At 38.0% G+C, this 26,976-nt stretch overlaps 1 protein-coding gene across 9 annotated transcripts in view; it reads left to right on the top strand.

The window, feature by feature from the left end:
• LOC136879020 (RCC1-like G exchanging factor-like protein) overlaps positions 1-26,976 on the top strand; it is an 82,256-nt gene that overhangs the window by 27,343 nt on the left and 27,937 nt on the right. For all 9 annotated transcript variants that reach the window (XM_067152725.2, XM_068228929.1, XM_068228926.1 and 6 more), the window contains 2 exons: positions 7,986-8,280; positions 25,146-25,318. In XM_067152725.2, the coding sequence (XP_067008826.2) occupies positions 7,986-8,280; positions 25,146-25,318 (468 nt within the window). The remainder of the gene's footprint in view (positions 1-7,985; positions 8,281-25,145; positions 25,319-26,976) is intronic.

The raw sequence follows: 26,976 nt of genomic DNA, 5'->3' as shown, positions 1-26,976 counted from the left end.
ATTTCACTCCCAGTTTCCCACGTACCCACTCCATAGTCTCATTTAAATCCCCAATCACCCTCCAGTCAGTATCCCTCCTACACAGAATTCCACTGATAACAATCTCTGCTTCCTTAAACTCCACCCGTACTGCATTTACCAGATCCCACACATCCTCAACTATGTTGGTACTTATATCAGCTTGCCTTACGTTGTTGGTACCAACGTGAAACACTACCACTTTCTCCTCCCCCTCCTCCCTCTCTTCTACTTTCCTCAACATCTGCCTCAACCTAATTCCTGGATAACACTCTACCCTGGTTCCCTTTCCTCCACACACTTTCCCCACATGTCTAACAATGGAATCCCTCATGACCAGAGCCTCAACCCTACCCACCTCATTTGATCCCCTCGCCTCCTGGTCAGCCCTATCTTTCCTGATAGCTGCAGAAGCTACTTCCTCCTCCCTTTTCTCCTTCCCATGACCCTGTTCCATCTGTCTTTTCCTATCCTCTACTCTACATTTCCCTTTCCTACCTTTTGCCTTCCTCCTAGTTCCACACATCTCAGCAACAGCTCCCTGTTCCTCATCTTCCCTCTGTTGCTCTACCTGGAGTGGCTTGTACCGATTTCGCACAGACACCTGTCCTGAATTCTGATCCTGAATAGAGCCCTTAGCCTGCAATCTCCTTCCCCTTATAACATTATACCACCTGTCTTCTACAACTCCCCCCTTTTCTTTCTCTCCCTCTTGTACACCTACTGTAACCTGTACATTGTTTGGGGGAGGCCTATCTTCCTTCCTGTCTTCTTTGAGAATCCTAATTATCTCCCTCAAACTCTCCAACTCCTCCCTCATACCCCTCAATGCCTCGCCACACCCACAGTCCCTACACTTGCGCTCCTTAGCCATTCTTTAGGGAAAAAATCAAAATAAAAGGAAAAATAAAATAACCTATGTGCAAAAAAAAAAAATGAACGGAGGGATATATTGTCTGGGATAGTACTCAAAGATCACTTGACAATAAGGTAATTAATATACGACTTCACTATAATACTACTTAGTCGGACTCTATTTTTAACCTAAAACACCCTAACAGGATAAAAACTGCTGTTAATTACTGGATACCGAAAGGAATACACAAGAATTACACAAATCTAAACTGCAATTAAGCCTATCCTAATTACAACAACAGAATTTTAGTACGAGAGTTTCTACGGATACCTCTTCTATACCGGTACTACACAAATATTTTACAATAATAAAATAAGTGCGCTAAATTCAAATCAGATATTACCCGTGTACTACTGTACAGTACACTACAATAAGTTTAAACTACGTGCAGGCTTATCCTGATTACAATATCGGTACCATATGTCACTACTAAGCACGAACAGAAATAAAAATTGCAAGTTTGAAATTTGCAAGAACTACTGTACTCAAAGATTACGAACAGAGCTAAATGCTAAGGCAGGTTATTATTAGTACTATGCTGTAATAGATTCACTGAAAGATACACACGAATATAGCAGGTAAGATACGGTACTATCTAAATATACTGTATCTACACTACAATTCTCAGCTGAAGTGTGGTTATATGAATTTTTACTGCTGGTGGATTACTATTATTTTCCCTACTACGTGGGACAGAGAATAAAAGTGTCCTTAAATGCTGAAAAATAAGAGGTTGTCTACAATAATTTCTGTCAAAACTACGCCGGGGGCTTGAACTGCAATATTATTGGGATATAGGAATTTGATTATTAACGTTTACTCAATGAATAAACGAAGGTGGAAAGTGCAAAGTATGCAGGAAACTAAGACTACAAATTATCGGAATATAGTAATCAGCTGATTTTGTATTTATTTACACAACTACCATGTGCATGTAGCAACAATCGTCAACAATCCAAAAACTGTTAAGTACCGTAATTATCCAGTGAAATTACTGTGTATTCTTTTTAATTTCTTTTTAAATCGAAGTTTACAGGTGAATCGTGTTATTTAATTTAATAAATTATTACTTTCGTGATAGTTTGAACGGATATCTATACGAAATATCGGAAAAGTTGCGGCAGAAGTTACAATGAGTTACAACTCCTTATGATAATCTGCCTTTGTAAGTATTATACCAATGAACCTACAGATATTTAAAAATATTGTTTTAAAAGTTAATATTATTACCTAAGGTATTTCCTAAACCAAAAATTCAAACAAGGTACACCTAGCTAGCCTACTTAACCTAGAAAACGCAATCTACTGAACACTAAATGAATTACTTATTATAAAATTCAAATATCACTACTCCCAATTTCTACCAACAAGCACTAAACACCAATATATAAATAGCACTAAATGGAACACACACACATAAAATTTAAACAATTTCAATAGGTTTTAACTACTTTATCACCACAATAATGCAAGAGCTCTCTCAACAGCCAACCGTTCAGAAACGCATCCAACAATGCAGTTCTTACAGTGAGTGTAATCTACTCAGAAAGACGGTAGCTTCAACGAAGGGAAGATGAAGCAATAGTAATGTGTAACCGAGTGTGTTGTACTGGCCATATAAATGTAGCTTGCATTCTGGAGATCGGAGGTTCAAAACGCATCATCGGCAGCCATGAAAATTTTTTTCCGTAATTTCCCTATTTTTACTCCATTCAAATACTAGGACTTTTATTCTGGCCACGCCTCTTCTTCCCCAGTCCTCTTTAAACAGTAATCACCACCACTTGCCTTTTCCTATGTGATAGTTGCCGAAAACTTATACGATATATATATGAACCCCATACAACTTACTTTTTAGTTTTCACTATTATATGTGTTTCTTCTTCTTAAGCCGTCGTCTCCAAACGGAGGTAGATGATCCACACGGCCAGCTCCGATCTTGACTTTGCAGCCATACCATGTGGATTGGCAGTAAATATAAGTGAATCCCTCCCGGTTGATGTATATGACAGCCTTCTGATGATCGGGACACGTAATTCTGATATGTATGTAGTCGAAGTGACCTACAATTCCATGGAAATTACCCCATGGATATAATAAAATATATTGGTTGCCGAGAATTGTATTCAAGTTGATAGTTACCAGACTGTCACTTTGTCAGTCTCAAGAAACAACTCTCTCGAAAAGCGAAACCTTATTTTAAGATCTATCTCCCCATGCATGTCAAACAAATTGCTGCGATGTAGCAGCGGGCGACCCACAGAGAGGGTCTCAACATGATAATGATGATACAAATTACATATTTCATGGTACATAACCTCTGATTGTAATTCACTTCTCTCATTTGAGGTTAAACAGTGCTCTCGACAGTGTTTAAAAATGACCGGTTGAACATCGGTTTTAGACAGTTTCTAAGTGATAAATAATGTCTCTGCAATGCGGCAGTCATACTTAGGCATTGTTTAAGCGTAGACATTGTCTAAATACCGTTTCTGCAATCGACCCATAATCTTCAGAAAAACAGCAACGTTTTATCAGTTGGTAATTATTAAAATTTTAATTGTTGACTAGGCGGACATCATTAGTTACAGTACTGGAACAATTTATTTTTTTCATAATGTCCCCAATGGTTGGCAGCAGTGTGTTACTTAGATATTGCACTCTCTATGGCAATTCTTGTGTGTGACGATTGTTTCAGTTTAAAATTGTACTTTTGAAGAATTTTGAGGTTTCCTTGTGTGATGAGTCTGTGTCTTCAATCAGGTTTTCTTGTGCAATTAGTAATACCAATGTTTTAATGGATATGACTCCCAGGAGGTGAAGTGTGATTGTAAAATTAAGATTAGTTCCATGATGTAAAGAGTTTAGATACTAAATTTTTTCTTGTTGGGCTGAGTGGCTCGGACAGTTGAGCCACTGGTCTTCTGACCCTAATGTGGCAGGTTCGAACCTGGCTCAGTCCGGTGGTATTTGAAGGTGCTCAAATACGGCAGTCTCGTGTCGGTAGATGTACTGGCACGTAAAAGAACTCCTGCCAGACTAAATTCCGACTCCTCGGCGTCTCCGGAAACCATAAAAGTAGTTAGTGGGGCACAAAGCAAATAACATTAATTATTAAATTTGTTCTTGGGTTACGCACAAACAGACTGAAGAAAAAGGGGAAACTGTGACAGGAAAAAAGAAAATGGCCCCAACTGATGAACGTTTTCTCCTCAGAAGAAGCAAATCAGACCTCACTGTTGTGGACTTGGATCATGAATTGGGAGAAAGGGGAGTGAATCTGTACATTTCTAATGTTCATTCCAGACTTCTGGTCGCTGGAATGAAAGCCCGCTAACCTGTAAAGAAACGTATTCTATTCTTACAGGAGAAATGTGCAGGAAATGTCTCTTATGTGAACATAGTCATCAGAATTGAACAATGGAACTCTGGATTTTTTTTTTTTTTTTTTTTCTTTTTTTTTTTTTTTTTTTTTTTTTTTTTTTGCTAGTTGTTTTACGTCGCACCGACACAGATAGGTCTTACGGCGACAATGGGACAGGAAAGGGCTAGGAGTGGGAAGGAAGCGGCCGTGGCCTGGTGTGAAAATGGGAAACCACGGAAAAAAAGTTCTTTCTTATGATGAGAGTCACTAAAGAGTGCAGGGGCAGAGGGTTCAACATGTGCGCCGAGCGACAACAACTGTAGCACATTTGCGACAGACCGTAAAACACCTCATGAAGAAGATTTTTCAGGGGGTGTTTCACGCATGAATTACCAGGTCCCTTAGTACCAGCAGACGGGATGATGAAATTTGACCAGTACATCCAAATATGGGGAAGGGGAGTTATTGATAATCTACAGAAGAGGTTTCCAGATGTTGATAGAATTTCTCAGCAAGATTTAGCTCCTTGCCATACTTATTTTTTTTTTAAATTTACAAGTTGCTTTACGTCGCACTGACACAGACAAGTCTTATGGCAATGATGAAATAGAAAAGGGCTAGGAGTAGGAAGGAAGCAGCCGTGGCCTTAAGGTACAGCCCCAAGATTTGCCTGTTGTGAAAATGGGAAACCACGAAAAACCATCTTCAGGGCTGCTGACAGTGGAGTTGAACCAATTATCTCTTGAATGCAAGCTCACAGCTGTACGCCCCTAACCGCACAGCCAACTTGCTCGGTTTGCCACACTTCAAAGAAAGTGAAGAAATTCTTCATTGAGAACAAAATTCGTGTCGTAGACTGGCCAAAGAATCCTCTGACATCAATCGAATAGAAAACATGACGGCTATTTGCAAAAGTAGACTCACAAAACTTTGTTTCATGATTATGAACTTGAAAATATGTGCTCAAAGCTTGTGCAATCTATGCTAAATCATTTAAAGCAATTTATAAAACAGAGATGACATATTAGCTATTAACAAAGATTAAAAGTATGTATTTGGTGTATAAATGTGTTATTGCCCTCTCTGATTAATTTGCACAGAACTGTATGTTTCTTAAGTGGGTTTCAGTTCTCACATTTATGAAGATTTCTTGGTTAACTGTTATTACATGAAGGAACTAATAGAGAAAATAGTGACTTCCAAATCAAGGGGGAGGCAGTAACCTACTGTGTCACTGTATGCTAGGCTCTTTTCGCTGGCTCTCTGGTGGTGAAGCAGTGGTGTATTTTGTTTTGTGTGTTGTTATCTACTCCATGTTCACTTTGTTATCATATGTTAAATGTGATGTATAATATTATGTACAAAATTTCTTAATGAAATTTTCTTCTTTAGCTCTCCCATGATTATGGATTTTTTTTAATAATTAGAGAAATACAGGCCCGTCAATTTTCTATCAACGGTGTGGCCTGTGCGGACTATTTTAGCTTGAATATTTTTCCTTACCTTTCTAGTTTGCACCCTTGCTGATATACACTGAGTGGCCAGAAGTCATGGGAAGACACTGAATATGATGTTAATAACGAGTTGTTCCTCCGCGAGCCCTCAAAATGGCAGCAATATGGCGAGGCATCGACTCTGCAAGGTGTTGGAATCGTTATGGAGGGATTTGGATCCACGCATCTTGCACTTCTACCCACAATTGGTCTTATGTAGTTGGTGCAGGGTTCATGGACCATACACCATCATCGACAGCATCCCGTAAATGCTCGATTGGATTAAGATCGGAGGATCTGGATGGCCAATCCATGGTTGTAACTTCACTGGAGTGCTCCTCCAACGACCTGCGTGCCACCACAGAGCGGCAACATGGCACATTGCCCTGTGGAAACATGGCATCTCTCTCAGGGTACTCTAGGGCCATAAAGGGATTCAGATGGTCTGAAAGAATGCCCACATAATGTGCACCTGTCAGCGCTCCCTGTAGCCGGACAATGGACCCTAATTACGACGATAAGAATGCCGCCCAGACCAGGACTGAGCCACCTCCCGTCTGAACACAACCTTAGCTTCATGGGGCATACGCAATACTCTCATGCGCCCATCAGCTCGATACAATTGGAACCGGGATTCATCGGACTATACCACACGCTGCCACTGTTCCATGGTCCATTGTCGATGTTCACGGGCCCATGCACATTGGTGAGCTCTGTGTTGAGGTGTCAGCAAAGGAACACGAGTTGGTCGACGGCTGGTGAAGCCTATGCGGTGCAGTTGCCTCCTTGCAGTCCTTTGTTATCATGTGTTAAATGTGATGTGATGTACAAAATTTCATAATGAAATTTTCTTCTTTAGCTCTCCCATGATTATGGATTTTTTTTAAATAATTAGAGAAATACAGTCCCGTCAATTTTCTATCAACGGTGTGGCCTGTGCGGACTAAATATTTTTCCTTACCTTTCTAGTTTGCACCCTTGCTGACATACACATTCAACATTCAACTGGGCAGTGACCTGACTCACAGTAGCCCGTCGAGCGTCCAGTATGATTTTGCGGAGGCGACGTGATGTCCGGTCATCAAACACTGTGGTCTTCCCGTGTGGAGGTTTACACGGGTGGTAACATTCTCTCTGCAATATTGACGATCCACCCTCAACATTGTTGACCTCAAAAACCTAAATTTGCGTGTAATCTCCGCAATGGTATGACCCACGTACCATGTGCTGCTGATCATCCCACATTCAGAGTCAGTTAACTCGCAAGGTGTTGCCATCTTCACGACTTTGGTGTCTGTGACAGGCTGCTCAGCTACGCCACAGCTAGCCGCATGGTTCAGGGATCATGCACAGCATATTTTCTAATGGGACGCCCCTTCCAGTGACTTTTGGCCACTCAGTGTATATCACTGTAACTGAACTCTAATTTCTTCTTTGCAGAATGTTATTTCAAACTCCACATTCCAGCTGTCGGAGAAGACCTGAAAGATATGTTGCGTTTTACAGAAATTACTTATCTGAACTTAGAGCTGTATTTCCCTAGCTGAATTTTCAGTTTACAAATTACACCATCTGAGTCTGTCATTGAATTTTTTTCTCTGTAATACTTCCTAGCATCAGGTAACTTTAAATATGCAGGCTACATTACCACTTTGATCATTCAATCCTACATCATTGATCTACATTTAGGACTGTAATCCATGTGGCAAATCTCCTATCAATTGTTTACCTAATCCTTTCTTAAAATATTTCAAAGAAGTTGGAAATTTACCGAACATTTCCCTTAAAAAATTATTCCAGTTCCCGATTCCTCTTCCTATAAATGTATTCCAATTTCATCTTCATATTATAATCTTTCCTACCATTAAAACCCCTACTCAAGCTTATTCATCTACTAATGTCATTCCTTGCCATTTCTCCACTGACAGCTCGGAACATACCGCTTAGTCAACCAGTTCATCTCCTTACTCGCAAGTCTTCCCAGCCTAGATTAGCAACATTTTCATAACACTACTCTTTTGTTGAAAATCACCCAGTACAAATCATGCTGCTTTTTTTTTTTTGGGCTAATCTTTATTTACATTTAGTGTGAAACTTTCTTAAGAAGCATTTTGATGTATATGTTCTTTCTCTAGAATGAGTGAAAGATGTCCTGTAATTTTGTGGAAGAATGACTCTACCCATGTTTTTACAGGTTACCATGCTCCACATCGGGACCACCCTCTAGGCCTGGTACTAGCCCCAGCCCCTGTGGAACTTCCTCTTTCTCATCCAGAGAGTACCAAAGTGAAGCAGTTGGCTGCTGGTCGTGCTCATCTGGTAGTGCTGACAGATCAAGAAGGTGTATTCACTCTGGGAAACAATGCTTATGGACAGTGTGGACGCAGAATAGTTGTTGATGAGCAGTACTCTGGTAGTCAGATCATTCATCACATTCCTCACCTTGGTGGTAACAAGGTAAAGACTGTTCAGTGTGGACAGGATCACAGGTAATTCAAGATCATAAAGGTTCATTCCAAGTCAAATGAGACATTGCTAGGGTTTTGTGTGCAGGTTTGTTGGGGAAGGTTCTGTGGAAGAATGGCCAAAGATTGTGCTGGAAACTACCTGTGTGGAAAGATTCTATAAAAGATATTTGGAGTGGGGAAGAGAACTGTTTCTGTGGGGAAACCAGTCATCATCATCATCATCATCATCATCATCATCATCATCATCATTTTCCAGCTCCAGTTTGCCGGGTGCGGTGTACAAGTGCTCGCCACTTCTTCGTGTCAAAGTATAGTTTCTGTTCCTCTGTGTCCTCCCACTTGATATTCCTCTTGCTGACCTGCAATTTCACTTTGTCTATCCATTGATTCCTTGGCCTCCTTACTGACCTCTTCCCTTTCACTTCTCTGTCAAAGTAATTCCTCTCTGTTCTCGTTTTGTCCGTCCTCATAACATGTCCAAACCATTGTAGCCTGCGTCTTCTTAAAAGCTCAGTAACAGATATTTTGATGCCAGCCTTCTTTCCTGTTTGCTTCTTTTCTAATCTTGTATTTTCTGGTGTTTTGGTTCATTGTTCTGATTAATTTAATTTAGTTTCTCCTGTACTTCTGCTTCATTTTCTTCCCAGATTAGATCATCATCTGCAAATATTAGAGTGTTAGGCTCTTTGCAATGTTCTTTGATGGTTTTTATGATCTGATCCACAATGATGAACAGGAGTGATGACAAGGCATTTCCCTGCTGGACTCCTCGTTTGGTTTCAAACCAATCTGATCTTCCATCGCCTATTTGGACACAGCTAAAGCATTTTTGATAGTGCATCTTTACTTTATCGATCAGGAAGTTTGGGAAACCAGCCTGGAGGGGAATTCATCTGAGGGATAACAGGTTTTTATGGTATACATCAATTAAGAGGAAAGCTGTATGAAGGTACTGGCGGGTTCTTTTGGCAGCCTTCTAGCAGCCCATCAGAGGGAAGGTTCTATGAGCATCCATCAAGTAGAGCGTCCTGTGTGCAATCATCATAATGATTTTGTGAAGGATCTATAATTGGCCACAAAGTTCAGTACAATGTTCCATGGGAAACCATCAGAAAATATTTTGTGAAGGGAACTGGAAGTTCATCGAGCTGTCATCAGATACGAGGTTCCATGGAATTTTCCATGGTTTCCCATTTTCACACCAGGCAAATGCTGGGGCTGTGCCTTAATTAAGGCTGCGGCTGCTTCCTGCTCACTCCTAGCCCTTTCCTATTCTATCGTCATTACATTGAATTGTAAAAAAAAATGTCCTGTGGGAAATCATCATAAATATTCTAGGAAGGGAGCAGGAGGAACATTGAGCAGCCATCATAAAGTATAGTAGAAGTCCATTATAGTGAGAATTCATAACAGCGGAAAATTTACTCGCTATGAGCGGATTGTCGTTATATCCGATTTTTCGTAAAAGTCGGGAAAAACTTCATACACATTAAAATCTGTATGACATGGCAGTCAGTTTGTTAAAAACTTGCATTTTCACGGATGATGTCCACACTACGGTTTATTTGTTTGTTATTTTTCAAAATCCGATACTGTGGGAAAGTGTGTTTAATTTCATTCTGAAAAAAATTGTAGTATCACCCCAGGTTTCAGTTTTCTTCTTCAGTTGGCGTCACCTAACCTAACTGTACATGTATCATGAAAACATATTTCAAGCTCATGTAGAGAAATGAGAACCTCCTCACTAAAAATTTACATGGGAATAGCCTTTCCGAAATTTAACTAGACACAAGAAAATATAAAACTATCCTCTGAAATCGGTGACGTACTCAGCCATATCTTGAGATTTATCACATTCTTACTTAATTTCAATATATAACATTAAAATAAAGCAATCGTTTACATAAGCTTTTATGTCTAACGAGTTAACAACTGCTATCGGTCATTTTATTTACGCCTTTATTATGAAAATATGTTATCCTCTTTCATTTTGAATTTTCTTTAGAGAACAGCAGTCGACAGATATTAATAATCCACTCGACATTGTCTTCAAATGTCAATGAGAGAGCTCGCAAGTGTACATAGCGAGAAAACGATACCGAAGATATTCGATCGCATTTTGTGGCAAACGTTTCAATTTTCTTATTCAAACAGCGTCACCTAACTAGTGGTTAGTGTGATTAGCTGCCACCCCCGGAGACCCAGGCTCGATTCCCAGCTCTGCCACGAAATTTGAAAAGTGGTACGAGGGCTGGAACGGGGTCCACTCAGCCTCGGGAGGTCAGCTTGAGTAGAGGTGGGTTTGATTCCCACCTCAGCCATCTTAGAAGTGTTTTCCCACTTCTCCTCCAGGCAAATGCCGGAATCTTACCTAACTTAAGGCCATGGCCACTTCCTTCCCTCTTCCTTGTCTATCCCTTCGAATCTCCCCCACCAAAGCCCCTGTTCAGCATAGCAAGTGAGGCCGACTAGGCAAGGTAGTGGGCATACTCCCCAGTTGTATCCCCCGACCCAATGTCTCACACTCCAGATCACTGCCCTTGAGGTGGTGGAGGTGGGATCCCTTGATGAGTCCGAGGGAAAAACCAACCCTGGCGGGTAAGCAGATTAAGAAAGAAAGAAAGAATTTGATATTGCTGTCAAGCAAATTTATACAACCCAGAAGTGTTTTGGGAGTAATGAGGTCTCCATTTTAAAATACTGCCGTGTCGTCAACATAATGGACCTATAATTTTATTGCCTTCTGATCTATGTCCAAGATGGATTTCTCAAGGTTATTTAAATAAATGTTGGCTAAAAATCCTGATGGAGGATCCCCCATTGGTAAACCTGTGTTTTGCTGGTAGTATTTCCCACTGAAAGTAAAGTAATTATTAGGGAGTGGATTTTTATGTGCTAAAAATGTGAAAAATATTTATTTTTTATGTGCTGAAAAACTTTAAAATATGTGATAAAAAATTGAAATTATTTTCCTTTAAATATCACATAACTAGTCGCGCTCAAGAAGTAAATAAGTATAATGTTTTGTATTAGAATATGGTGCTACCAAACGTGCTCCTTAAGGCAAAATGATGTCTGTGTATGGAAACGTGCTGTATGATATATTAATTTTTGATATGCCAGAGTAGATATTATGAATGGTTATTTTTTTAAAGGTAATGTTTTGTTTAAATATGGCAACAGCAACCTATCATCTTTGAAAAAATATTACCAGTTTGTACTCACCCATTAGTTGCTAGAAGTAGTCTCAGAATTGCAGTGAACAACAAAGGTCATCTCCAAATTGTCCATCACAGATGCATGCGGATTATCTCTAAAGAACGCCTTATACTGCGAAAACGATCGCTCCACATCACAGGAAGTCAGACGAGCATAGTTAAAGAGAGGAATGTCACCAACAATGTCATCAATTTCGCCAACATGAGCACCCTCTAATACATTAGAAATTTGGCACATTGTTTGAAATCCTCTGTTTTTCCTGAACAAATTTTGATATTTGACCTTTAACAGTCCCTGTACCTGCGAAGCCAGGAATGAATCTAATTTATTTTCAACAGCGCGCACTTCCTTCACTGTTTCGGACAACAGGTTAGTGGATTTTTCAAGTATGTCTATAGTTTTACACAAGAAGCTTAGATTGGCAGATATAAACGCCAAATCATTTTTCAAAGAGCTGTCTTTTAGTATCTCTTGAAGAATCTCAATTGACGAAGCGTCGTTTTTATCTAGCACGTTCACAACGGATGCAAAACTTTCGAAATTGTCTGCGTAGTATACCACAGCGCTAAGCCAGGTACCCCACCGCGTAACAATAGGCAGAGGAGGAAGCGCAAGATCCGGGTTTTTCTCTTTAAAGAGATCGATTCTTGAGTGTGCTTTTATGAAGACTTTTTTGCCATTAGACACTAATTTATCCACTTGAGGATACTGAGCCCGCACAGTTTCACATAACCTGTGTAGAGCATGAACAACGCAAGTTACGTGTATCATTTTCGGAAAGCTCACAGAAAGGCCTTCGGCTGCCTTTTTCACGTAAGCTGCACTGTCAGTAAGGAAAAGCAATACATGGTCGTATTTTATACCTTTTGGCCAAAGTAAGTGCATGGCTTCATTGAATAACCTACAGTGACATGGTTTGCAGCAAGCATTTCTTTACACGCTAGCAAATAATGTTCGCAAGCAGTTTTGTCATTCTTCAACACACAACATTTCCTACTTTTCTGCCACTTGAATCAGTGGTTTCGTCAATGCTCACCCAGAGTTTTTCGCTATCACATACTGCCCGAATTCTCTGTAAAGTTTCTTCGTAACATTTTAATGAACAGCGTACATCCAAACACTAAATTTACCATGGAGACTGAACGTGGAGGATGTTTGCCGTTCTTGGATGTTTTAGTTTCTAAGAAATCAGATGGAACTTTAGGTCATTCGGTTTACCGTAAACCTACCCATACTAATAGATACCTTCATGGGTTCTCTCATCACCATCCTTGCCAAAAGCGTGCTATGCTTAACACTCTTATCAGCCGAGCAAGGGAAGTTTGTGAGGAGGATAAATTAAACGGTGAACTTGAGTTCCTATCCAGAACATTTCTGAGCAATGGCTATTCAGGGAAACAGATTGACGAAGTGCTACATCCTAAGCCAAAAGGCAGATTGTCACGTGATTCTCGTCCTTTGAGTCTGGCCTTCTTGCCATACGTGCAATCTGTCACGGATAGGATTGGCAATATTCTCAGAAAGCACAATATCAAGACCATTTTTAAGCCTAATATCACCATAGGCAATTGTTTGCGATCTGTCAAAGATCCTATTGGTTTAAACTGCGCTGGAATATATATGATTCCTTGCGCCTGTGGATCGGTTTATGTCGACCAAACATGTAGGAAAGTAGCAACAAGGGTTAAAGAACATCACAGGCACTTACGTCTTTGCCAGCCAGAGAAGTCTGCTGTGGCAGAACATGCCATACATAATGACCATCAAATAATTTTTGATGCAACTTCTGTCATGTGTAAAGAGAAACATTTTATTCCCAGAATCATTCGTGAGGCGATAGAAATTGCTAAACGCCCGAATAATTTTAACAAAGGTGACGGCTATATACTGAGTAGATCATGGCTACCCTCCATAGTTAACTCGTCAACATCTTTCTCCGTGACTCTGGAGGCTCTGGAATGAACTACATTTCTAACAGGGTCTCTCTATCTTGAGTCTGTTTACTATGGAGAGACCGTAGCCATTTTGCTTTGTTGTTGCTCTGAAGACGATCCTGGTTGCAGGATTGAAATGCGTCAGCTGGTATTTATTTATTATTACACGACCTAATATCCCCAAATAATTATCATAATGTAATACTGGGAATATTTAGATGGGCCTGCATTTGAAGTAGCTGGTTCAGCTATTAGTAATTGTCGCGAACGCACACGCGAAGCAGCCGCAGTTTGCTTATTTCCAGACAAATGCTGGATTACTTGAGAACGTTGATCTTCACGTACTGTTTTACCACATGGTTGGCAAAATAAATACTTTTCCATCGGTAGTGAAAATGCTTTTAAATTCCACTACATATTGTTGAAGACGCGACCTTGTACTCGACTTCTCTTTTGGCATTATTTTGCAGGTTACGGCACACGCATTTTCGGTGAATCACTGTTTCAATAAAAAGAATAGCAGCAGACACTGAAGGAAATATTTCTTATAAATCCATACAAAATCACACGACCACGGGAATGGTATATGGACCCGAACAGCTAACCTTACTCTTAGGAGTGATGAAATTCCACTACCTAATGGTGGGGCAATATTCTTCCGAGTCTCCCATGTCGTAACGGAATTACATCACCTTATCTCTCCGTGATTGCCTTTCGCTGATATTCTATAAACAAAACCCGAGAGGGCTGACTCATAAAGAGTTGGAATGACATCATGCAAAGAAACATCTTGTGCGGCAAACCAAATCGCTGTCTAACTGTAACGACATAGCCAGTGACCAGCAAATTTTAGAACTTATGGAGGGAAGTCCATAAATAGCCGAAACATTCAGATACATTATGTTAAATACACTGCTAAAAACAATACCGTTATCGTAAAATGAAAATATGAGCATTGTTTTATAACACAGAAGCATTTTAAATTTTATTGATCAACAAATATTGCCGATTTATGTGCTTATTATAGATTTTCTTAAAGTATGTATTTACATTTTAAAAATGTGAAAATATGTGTTTTTATGTGAAATAAGATTCAGTTTCTACACTTGGGGATGCACAATAGGAATAATGAACTTCGTAACTTGCGTTAAAACTTACGCAAAAAAAAAATGTAATTACATAAAAATCCGCTCCCTAGTAATTATTATCTAATATTTGACTTAATAAATTTATCGTTTCATTAATTTCTATGTGTCTTTGTCTTGGTTCTTGTTTTGTTCTATTAAGCCTATGGTCTCTTTAATAAGAGTGTTGGAATACATGTTGTTCACATCATATGACACCATTATAGTTTCCTTGTTTATTTCCGTTGATTGTATTTTGGAAATGGCTTCCAAAGAGTTCGATATTGATGTATTGTTTTCTGCATTTGAAGTAGCTGGTTCAGCTATTAGTAATTGTCGCAAAGACACACGCGAAGGTGTTTAAGTAAAAAAAAAAATTGATGGTTGAAATGTGGGACTATTTCGACAATTTACTATTGATGATATAGATATCTTAGAAGTGAAGCTTCCACGGTGTGAAGAATTATTTAATTTATTTTCCGGGTTGAACCGTGTTGTACTTGTACGCATATCACGTACAGTTTGCCGACAGTTTGCAATGTATTCGAAACGTCGGCAAACTGTACGTGATATGCGTACAAGTACAACACGGTTCAACCCGGAAAATAAATTAAATAAAATGATGATATAGATGTTGATTCCCATAGGGAATCTGAAATATTTGTTCCGAATGAGTAAATATCCAATAACGGACCATTTATATTGGTATTAATTTACTATTGGTCTAACGCCTTTGTGGATTTTTGGGAGAGACTTTATAGTTGGGCATCTTGGGATAACCAGAACTAAATTTTGTTTTTCTTTTTCGTTTATTATGAGCTGTGTGTCCTTAAAGTTTTCTTTTATTTTTGTGTTTAAATTCCTTGGTGGTGTCGTCCTTTATTACCTTTGTGTTGTTTGTTTCTATGAATTCAATTGTTTTTTGGATGTAGTCGTCTTTATTTAGGATAACTGTGACGTTGTCCTTGTCTGCATTAGTTAAAACAAAGTTATTATTTTAGATTAGTTACTAGCTTTTGGTGTGTATTACTTTGTTTTCTTTGGTTTGTTTTTGATTTTCTTAATTTCATTTGTTACTAAGTGTCTTACAGTTTCTTTTTTGTTAAGGGTTATGAATTTCATGTTGTTGGTCCGTATTGAACTGAGATTACATATAAATTATAAACATAAAAGTTTTCCACCTATTCAATACATAGTTATATTTACATTGCATGTATTTACAATACATGGGACTAGTTTCAACCCTACTCGCGGTCATCATCAGCCATACTTAAACCATACACAATGTTTGACAAAATCCTAAAACTTATTTCTAAGCAGTAAGAACAGTATGAAACAAATTTATAATTAACACTATGATGTGTGGTTGAATTCGCCGAAGTGCTATGGTGCTCAAAATGTTGCAAATGAGAGTGAAATATTACGAGTAACTATACGTGAGCAATATACAGACGTGTTCAAATTATTAGACTAAATAATATATTTTGAATAATCCTAAGTTTCATGGTATAAAAATAGGAGAGAAAAGTATAATACCTGATTATTTTTACTGGTTAATTCATTCTTGATTGATACTAAGACATTTCCCTTTCAGGCAACTCACAGATAAATATATCAATATATATTTTATCACGGTTGGCAACAGTTGTCAGATTCCCTCCAAATTGTATGAGTGTAACCTTGCAGTGCACATGCTTTGACATTCCGTTTACGGTGTTTTTTTGTGTTTGTCTGTTTGTTACTCAAACATTTATACATACTTGTATATTTTTATTATAAGTGTCAAGTTGTATTGTGTTCAGTCTTAGTACCATAACACTCGGTCCACAACCGTAATGTATTACCAGGACCTACTGAATTCTATCTGAAACGCCATGTGTCTAAAAATTGAACTCAAGTTGATCCACAACATAGAGCATCTCATTTGTACTTTTATACCCAGACTTTTTAACATGTTGTACTTGTATCATATATTGCTCACCTTTAGTCACTCGTAATATTTCACTCTCATTTGCAACATTTTGAGCACCGTAACACTTTGGCTAATTCAACCACACATCATAGGGTTAATTATAAATTTGTTTCATACTGTTCTTGCTGCTTAGAAACATGCACTACCCAGCGTCTTGGTAGGTGTGCTAGGTACCAACTGATGAGCCCAGCCTAGCACATGGGGTGAAACGCTGGCAACAAGAATGAGTTAGCTGGAAAATTTATAATGTTGATTAACGGACCATTTATATTGGTATTACAAATTTACTCATTCGGAACAAAATTTCAGATTCCCAATGGCAATCAACATCTATATCACATGTTTTAGGATTTCGTCAAATATTGTGTATTGTTTAAGTATGGGATGATGACCCCGAGTAGGGTTGAAGCTAGTCCCATGTAATGTAAATACACGCATTGTAAATATAGCCATGTATTGAATAGATGGAAAACTTTTATGTTTATAATTTATGTGTGTTCTTTTTTGTTGTTGGGGACTTTTGGGATAGCTGATTCAGTCTCTGTTAATAGCTGTTTTAGTGTGGCATTATTAAGGTTTTGTTTAAGATTGTGTTTTTGACCTAGTTTGTTTCATCTTGGGTTAAAGGTGTGTCCGAAATGTTGACAACATGTTCACAAAATTTGTGTTCAACTAAATCTTCAAAGCTATTACATATGTATTTATTCTTAAGTTTACTTAATTTGTTTTCAATGGCTTTTCGTTTTTTCTCAAGTCTCTTATGTATTTGTGAATGTGTGTTGTAAGACAGGTCCATTCCAGTTTATTGTATGTGTTCATAAGTTGGAGCTGAAGGAGAGAAGCTTCTACATTTAACTGATCCTTTTTTGCATGTAGGCTCTTGAATTCACTTTTTAACCATGTTGTCCATGCTATTTTGATGGCACGTTGACAGGATACTGATGTGATGTTGCTTTTTAGATTAACAAAGTTGGGAGTTATGTTATATTTTAAGCATTCATGGTTGAACCTAATGTCCTTGTTGCTGGTTAATATTTCAATTTTGTGTTCCTAAATTTAAATGCTTTGGATGTTTCTCGACCAATGAATGACGAATTATAGTCATTATAAAATATCAAAGCCATCTTAATAACAGTGCTGATGGTAGTACTTATTATAATAATTCATCACATACAGTCATATAGGCACACTAATTTTAATTCAAAACCAGTTTTTTTGCTCTAAGGTTCATCATCAGTGTTAAAATTAATTTCAAACATCTAATTCCACATGAATGTGTTGTCAAAATGAATCAAAAATAGTTTAAAAAAGTTAAAATGGAGCCCTGTTGGGTCAACTGTAAAATATACATACATACATACATACATACATACATACATACATACATACATACATACATACATTATCATTATAGACTGTTATGCCTTTCAGCGTTCAGTCTGCAAGCCTCTGTGAATTTACTAAACGTCGCCACAATCCTCGATTTGCAACTAGTGTTGTGGCCTCATTTAGTTCTATACCTCTTATCTTTAAATCGTTAGAAACCAAGTCTAAACATCGTCGTCTTGGTCTACCTCTACTTCTCCTACCCTCCATAACAGAGACCATTATTCTCCTGGGTAACCTATCCTCCTCCATTCGCCTCACATGACCCCACCACCGAAGCTGGTTTATGCGTACAGCTTCATCCATCGAGTTCAATCCTAAATTAGCCTTTATCTCCTCATTCCGAGTCCTCTCCTGCCATTGTTCCCACCTGTTTGTACCAACAATCATTCTTGCTACTTTCATGTCTGTTACTTCTAACTTATGAATAATATATCCTGAGTCCACCCAGCTTTCGCTTCTGAAAAGCAAAGTTGGTCTGAAAACAGACTGATGTAAAGATAGTTTCGTCTGGGAGCTGACTTTCTTCTTACAGAATACTGTTGATCGCAACTGCGAGCTCACTGCATTAGCTTTACGACACCTTAATTCAGTCTCAATTACTAATTTATCATCCTGGGAGAACACACAACCTAAATACTTGAAATTATCGACCTGTTCTAGCTTTGTATCACCAATCTGACATTCAGTTCTGTTGAATTTCTTACCTACTGACATCAATTTAGTCTTCGAGAGACTAATTTTCATACCATACTCATTGCACCTATTTTCAAGTTCCAAGATATTAACACTGCAGGCTTTCAGCACAATCTGCCATTAAGACCAAGTCGTCAGCATAGGCCAGACTGCTTACTACATTTCCACCTAACTGAATCCCTCCGTGCCATTTTATACCTTTCAGCAGATGATCCATGTAAACTACAAACAGCAAAGGTGAAAGATTACAGCCTTGTCTAACCCCTGTAAATACCCTGAACCAAGAACTCATTCTACCATCAATAAGCACTGAAGCACATAAATGCCTTTGATTGATTTTAATAATCTACCTTTAATTTCATAGTCCCCCAGTATAGCGAGCATCTTTTCCCTCTATACCCTGTCATATGCTTTCTCTAGATCTACGAAACATAAACACAACTGCCTATTCCTCTCGTAGCATTTTTCAATTACCTGGCGCATACTGAAAGTCTGATCCTGACAGCCTCTCTGTGGTCTGAAACCACACTGGTTTTCATCCAACTTCCTCTCAACGATTGATCGCACCCTCCCGTCCAAGATGCCAGTGAATACTTTGCCTGGTATACTAATCAATGAGATACCTCGATAGTTGTTGCAATCCTTCCTGTTCCTTTGCTTATAGATAGGTGCAATTAGTGCTTTTGTCCAATCTGAAGGTACTTTACCAACACTCCATGCTAATTTTACTGTTCTATGAAGCCATTTCATCCCTGCCTTCCCACTATACTTCACCATTTCAGGTCTAATTTCATCTATTCCTGCTGCTTTATGACAATGGAGTATATTTATCATCCTTTCCACTTCCTCAAGCGTAGTTTTACCAACATCATTTTCTTCCTCCCCATGAGCTTGGCTGTTCGCAACACCATCAGGATGGTTTCCTTTTACATTGAGAAGATGTTCAAAATATTCCCTCCACCTCTCCAGTGATTCCCTGGGATCTATTATGAGTTCACCTGAATTACTCAAAACACTTTTCATTTCCTTTTTCCCTCCCTTCCTAAGATTCTTTATTACTGTCCACAAAGGTTTCCCTGCTGCTTGACCTAGCCTTTCCAGGTTATTACGAAAATCTTCCCACGACTTCTTTTTGGATTCAACAACTATTTGTTTTGCTCTGTTTCTTGCATCTACATACAAATCTCTGTCTGCCTCGGTCCTTGTTTGGAGCCATTTCTGATAAGCCTTCTTTTTACGTTTACAAGCTGCTCTCACTTCATCATTCCACCAAGATGTTCGCCTTTTCCCATCTTTACACACAGTTGTTCGTAGGCATTCCCTTGCTGTTTCTACTACAGCATCCCTGTATGCCACCCATTCTCTTTCTCTATCCTGAACCTGCTTTCTGTCTACTGTTTGATACTTCTCACTAATCATATCCATGTACTTCTGTCTAATTTCCTCATCCTGGAGATTTTCTACCCTGGTGTAAAAGTATGCAAACAGTACATATAAACTTACAATGATGTTGTAAAAGGTACGACATATCATAGGAAGGACTGGTTTATCCTTGTGTTCAGGCTGTTGCTTGAGTACTAAACAAATGTTCAGAATCAGGTACTGATCACGCTGGAAGCACATAATATAACGTCACCTCAAGGTCACATAATATTGGGTTCACTATGGGAAAAGGAAATGATAAAATGTTAAATTTCTTGGACCTCACATAAACAAAAAACGACAATGGGATAAATTTTTATATTTTTAGGAAACCCACAAAGTCCATCACCACTATCAACAAAAACTCCAACCACCCAGGAATTCACAAACAAGCAGCTTACAAGAGCTATATTAATAGATTATTAAAAATGTAACTGTTGGTTAGAGCGCGTACACAAATAAATAATAAATAGAATAATAGTAATAATAATAATAATAATAATGTGAATAAAACAACAGAATAATAAATAATAATAATGCAAAAATAAAAATAATATATATAATAATATTAAATATTGACATAAAATGCGAATGAAGAAATAGTAAAATGACGCAGTAGCGGTGAATTCACATCAGAGCATGGAAACGTGACAGAAAACTATTAATACCGGTACTCAAACTTAAATCAAATACAAGGAAGCACTTACAGGCCTAAAAATGACAACTAAAAGAGGAGCGTGGAAGGTGCTGGAACCCTATGAAGTCCATGGGAAGGTATGGCGTTATGGGGGAGAAAAGTTTTACAACATACACCATACAGACAAATATTTATTGAGAAAATGAACATACAGTTATGAATGAACATATAAATGAACTGCGGATTAACTTATACTTGAGACACAAAACAAGAGAGTGTAAGGGAAACAATTAAGCTCTTCAGTCATGAACAAACTTTGGCATAGAGGTTCACATTAAAGTTAAATTTACGGAATGAAAACTTTGACGTAGAGGTTCACATTAAAGTTAAATTTACGGAATGAAAGGAGGCAACCTCGAACGAAACAAAATTATTTACGCTATTCAAGAAAGTGTTACAGTAACTTACAATTACAACTAGAGTTAAGAAAAGAAGGTCTGCCTCCGAAAACCACATTGCGGACTAGCACAATCGCTAAGTTATACAAATGCTCTATTTTGGTAAAAGTGGAAAACTCCGGCACACAAAGTGAAATTCTACATAATTACTGAAGTTACATTAGGTGGGAATAGTCCGAAACACAAGAATGCATTTAAATAACATAAGACAATAACATAGTGCTTACCTTTGCCGGCTGAAGACCCATTGCGGGACGGATGCAAAATGCGTCCAGCTGCTGTAGTGATCCAAATTCAAAGACGCGGGCAAATTAACTCGCACACGCGAGGAGCCACAAACAGCAAATCAAGTGATTACAAATATCCAATAGCAACACTCCAGTTTACCACATTCACCAATTAAAAATCCTAATATACCTGCCAATAAAAACACTTGTACTTTGGTCAATGACAATGATCTAGAATAATCCTTTCTGCTGAATTCGCATCTTAGCGGATATTATAAAACGACAGGAAAGGGCCACTTACACGTGGCACACCCTGCCTCACAAGTCATGTATAACAATTCCACATCCCTTTCTATACTTTACAAAATAATACAATTTAAATCAGGAAATGTAAAAGAACATAAATCTTCTTCGTAGTCCATTTCTTCATAGGCCTAAATATTTAATAATTTTTAAATAAGAAAACTACATACAATAATTTGCTTTGCATAAACACTTCAGTCTTTAAATGTTTTGTTTACCCAACATGATGACAAGATAAAATTAAATGATAACAAGGACTTCTGTTGCTTCACTGATTTCTGTTCATTGTTGTTCAACAACAGCCACAAAAAAATTTCATGAGTAATGAAAACAAATTGAAAGAAATTATAGAGTTGTAAAACAAATTTCTAAAGCAAACAAGTACAACCCAGAAATGGTAGACAAAATGATATGTAAAAAAGAAAAACAATGAGAGAAGAAAGGAAATCTTTGAACGTTGTCAATATGTAACATTTACGCATTTTGAAAATCAAGTTTTTAAAATCACTAATATATTTAAGAAATTTCAACTCAAAGCAGCATTTAGAACCAGAAATAAAATATCAGAATATATATGTAATTCACATAGTATTTTAAAAAAATATCTACACCAATTTGGTAGTATATAGGTTCACTTGTGATGACCGCAATATGTTCTATATATAGGAAGGACTGGGTGAGCCTTAAATCAAAGATATCAAATACATTTCAAGACAATAAAGTACAACAGAACACATTTATAACAATAATCATAGCTTTTTATTGATTAAAAAGGACATGAAATTAATTTTTAAAGGTATATTATGGATTGAGATATTCTTTGCACAGATAAGGGAACCTGATAAAATTTTAAATTAAACAGTGGGCCGATGACCTAGATGTTAGGCCTTTTTAAACAAGCAACAAATTAAACTGTCGTAAGCAACATTTTGTCCACAACCTTGAGGTGACGTAATATCATGTGCTTCCATTGTGCCCCATACTTAAAGCTGAACGTTTTTTTAATACTCAAGCAACGCCTGAGCACGAGGATAAGCCAGCCCTTCCTATGGCATGTCGTACCTTTTACAACATCATTGTAAGTTTATATGTATTGTTTGCATACTTTTACACTTTTTTTTTTCTTATTTTACAGTTGGCCTCAACAGGGCTCCATTTTAACCTTTTTAAACTTATTTTAGCTCATTTTGACAACACACTCCTGTGGAATCAAATGTTTTCAATAATTTCAACACTGATGATGGACCTTAGAATCCGAAAACCCATTTTGAATTAAAATTACTGTGCTGATACGACTGTATGTAATAAGTATTACTATCAGCACCATTAAGAAGATGCCTTTGATATTTTATAATGATTATAATTCGTCATTCATTGGTCGAGAAACATCCAAAGCAATTAAATTTAGGAACACAAAATTGGAAATATTAACCATCAACGAGGACATTAGGTTCAACCATGAATGCTTAAAGCATAACATAACTCCTAACTTTGTTAATCTGAAAAGCAACATCACATCAGTATCCTGTCAACGCGGCATCAAAATAGCATGGGCAACATGGTTAAAAAGTGAAATCAAGAGCCTCAATGCAAAGAAGGATCAGTTAAATGAAAAAACTTTCCTCCTTCAGTTCCATCTTATGAACACATACAATAAACCGGAATGGACCTGTCTTACAACACACATTCACAAATACATAAGAGACTTGAGAAAAAACGAAAAGCCATTGAAAACAAATTAAGTAAACTTAAGAATAAATACATATGTAATAGCTTTGAAGATTTAGTTGAACACAAATTTTGTGAACATGTTAACATTTCGGACACACCTTTAACCCAAGATGAAACCAACCTATTAAAACTAGGTCAAAAACACAATCTTAAACAAAACCTTAATAATGCCACACTAAAACAGCTATTACAGAGACTGAATCAGCTATCCAGAAAGTCCCTGACAACAAAAAACAAACTGTAAGACACCTAGTAGCAAAGGAAATTGAGAAAATCAAAAAAATCAATCAAAGAAAACAAAGAAGGTAGTACACACCAAAAATTAACTAATCTAAAATCAAAAATAATAACTTTGTTGTACTTCCTCTTGAAACAGTAACCACCACTAGCACTTAATTTTACATAACAAGGACGGGACCTGGCAACCATCTCAACCATTTTGCTTGTGTAGTTTTCAGTAGAGATTTGTGTAATATTAAAATATTGTTTATGTAAATGTTTTTTATCTATTAAGTTAAAATGAAATTTTTCTTTATTATTAATACAGTACATTAGTATTTATTTTTTCTTTCCACTGATTAATTTTAATACTAAATAACAGCAGAAAATATCCATAACAACTTAAAAAAAGGCAAAAAAAAAAGACTATGGAAGCTAAAATAGGTAAAAAAAAGGCAAAATAATAACTGGTCCTACGGTTCCCAAACATACGGAAACATGTTTGTCTCTGTGTGACACTTCGATATATCCACCCAGGTAAAAAAGGCAATTTGCCTAACTTCCGGGCTCTGGTTATCATCAATGTCATTCTCATGACTGAAGAAGGAAGAGTATTGTCTCGTTAATGAAAGAGGACATTGGGTTTAGAAATGAAGAACCATGGAGGACAGAGAAAATATGAAAAGCTCTGTAGGCCTCATGAAGCTAATATTTACTGGACGAGAAGAGAACATAAGTTGATCATGAGCTTTGGATAGCAATGATAATAGAGTTGAGCATGCTGCAAGTTCAGTCCTGCATATCTCCATAGCTGTTAGGCCAACATAGAAAGAGCTCAAATATGTCATTGCACATGCACCAACTCAGAATGCAATTTCCTCCATTAGGCTGACAGTAGATTGTAAAGTTTTCCTGTCTAATTTTATCTTGCTATAATCTTCTTTCATCTTTTTTTTCTTTTTTTTTACGTCGCACCGACACAGATAGATCTTATGGCGACGATGGGATAGGAAAGACCTTGGAGTAGGAAGGAAGCGGCCTTGGCCTTACTTAAGGTGCATCCCCAGTGAAAATGGGAAACCATGGAAAAACATCTTCAGGGCTGCCGACGGTGGGGTTCGAACCCATTCTTTCCCGGATGCAAGCTCACAGCTGCGCGTCCCTAACCACACGGTCAAGTTGCCCGGTTCTTTCATCTTTGATGTATGTGCAGTAGAGAAGAGTTCATCAAATTCCTGGCGCTGTCCATCCAGTTCCAAATCTTGTTTCACCTTCTCCAAAGTATTCTACTCTGAAACATTGTAGTAGACACCTTTGGTCTTTTTCCCAGAATACAAAAAAGATCTCTTCTTAATTTTAAATGCTCTAGTAGTGATTTATTAAATGAAACTTCAGCACATATAGTATTTTATTTATTGTGCTGAAAAAACTGAAAGATACAATTTAATAAGTCCCTCAGAACTGACAGACTTTTATATAAATGGAAAATCATGCTGTGACTTCACTAGACAATCCAGCAGGGCTCTTGACACATCGGTTTTTAATGTTTATTGTGCAGTATGTTCATCACCGAGAAGGGGGAGGTGTTCGCATGCGGCTGGGGAGCCGACGGTCAGACGGGGCTGGGGCATTTCAAAACAGAGTGGCAGCCCAGCAGAGTGATTGGTGACGTCCAAGGAGTGAACATCGTCAAAGTGGCATCCACTGCCGATTGCAACTTGGCTCTCAGTGGTAATAAATCAAGATAGCAAATGTGGTCGTGCATGACACTTTTACAGTATCCACTGTGATATGTTTGAATGTGGAAATGATTAGTTGATACATGTCACCTTGTGTTTTTCCTTTGCTGATTAAATGCAGTTATGCCTTTGTGGACACTAATTTAACATATGATACCTCATTTTGAATCTTTTTATAAGGCTCAACTTTTGTAATCCTAAAGTTTATACACCAACAGATACATAGTACTAGGGCATAGTAGCCGAGTAGAATTGTCACTGGCTTCACACCAAGGTGACCGTGCTTTGAATCCCAGCCAGTATATGTGGAATTTTTAAAATGATAAATCATGTCCCTGTGGGTTGGATTTCATGTAAAACTGGAAGTCCCCTGGCTATGATCAAGATATCAACAGTCATATAATATTACAAGCTTCTTTTTAAATATGAGGAGCGTTTAATATATAATGCAACACATTTTTTTCCCCGGCCAATTTCGGTTTTAAAAAATTGGAATTTTGTTTGGGACATCTTTGAATATTCCCGCGTTGTCTCTTAGAGTTTCATTAATTTCCATTAGGTGGCAGCGCTGTAACTAGCCTTCAAAATGGCGGCTGTAACGGAGGTGCGTACCAAACAGAGAGCAGTTGTTCAGTTTGTTTTGGCGGAAAACCAGGGCATCACAGATATTCATAGGCACTTGCAGAATGTCTATGGAGACTTGGCATTGGACAAAAGCGTGGTCAGTCACTGGGTGTGGCGTGTTTCATCATCACAGCAAGGTCGAGCAAACCGGTCTGATGTCCCGTGTGCCGGCCGGTCGTGACGCCTGCAAAGTTGGAACGTGCGGACACCCTTATTCGTGGTGATTGACGAATCACAGTCAAACACCTCGCTGCTGAACTCAATGTCCTTGTTGGTAGTCGGGTTTTTGAAGGGCGGAAAAAGTCCAACACTCCATGTTGTACGATGTCAGCATGTAAAAGATCTCTGGTGGCACATTTGGTGTTTACCCGACAAAATTCATTAAAATCTTAGCCATAGACGCCCAAGAGAGTTTCGGTTTACCCGGTCTGTCATCTAGTGAGCCTAGAATAAAACAGAACGTCAAAATTGGTGAGCAGACAGCCAGATGGCGTCAGATTGAAATGTCTGCACACGGTAGCTGAGGCCATACGATTATTATTATTATTATTATTATTATTATTATTATTATTATTATTATTATTATTATTATTATTATTATTATTCTCGCTGGGTTCCTCGACACCTAATGGAAGACCATAAAGAGCAAAGAAGAAACATCTGTGCGGAATTGCTTGCTCGTTATGAGGCTGAAGGTGACAGTTTCTTGTCAAGCATTGTCACAGGCAATGAAACATGCATTCATCACTGCGAACCGGAAACAAAACGGCAATCCATGGAGTAGCGTCACACCAACTTTCCCAAGAAGAAAAAGTTTAAAAATGTACCCTCTGCTGGTAAAGTCATGGTTACGGTCTTCTGGGACTCTGAAGGGGCTATTTTGTTCGATGTCCTCCTTCATGGTAAAACGATCAACTCTGAAGTGTACTGTGCTACTCTAAGGAAATTGAAGAAATGACTTCAGCGTGTTTGTAGCCACAAAAAGTCAAACAAACTTCTCCTTCTCCATGACAATGCAAGACCTAA

The sequence above is a fragment of the Anabrus simplex genome, chromosome 8 (genome assembly GCF_040414725.1).
Source record: "Anabrus simplex isolate iqAnaSimp1 chromosome 8, ASM4041472v1, whole genome shotgun sequence".
In the NCBI taxonomy this organism is placed as follows: domain Eukaryota; kingdom Metazoa; phylum Arthropoda; class Insecta; order Orthoptera; family Tettigoniidae; genus Anabrus; species Anabrus simplex.
Note: the sequence above shows the minus strand (reverse complement) of the source record. Positions and strands in the feature narration are given on the sequence as shown.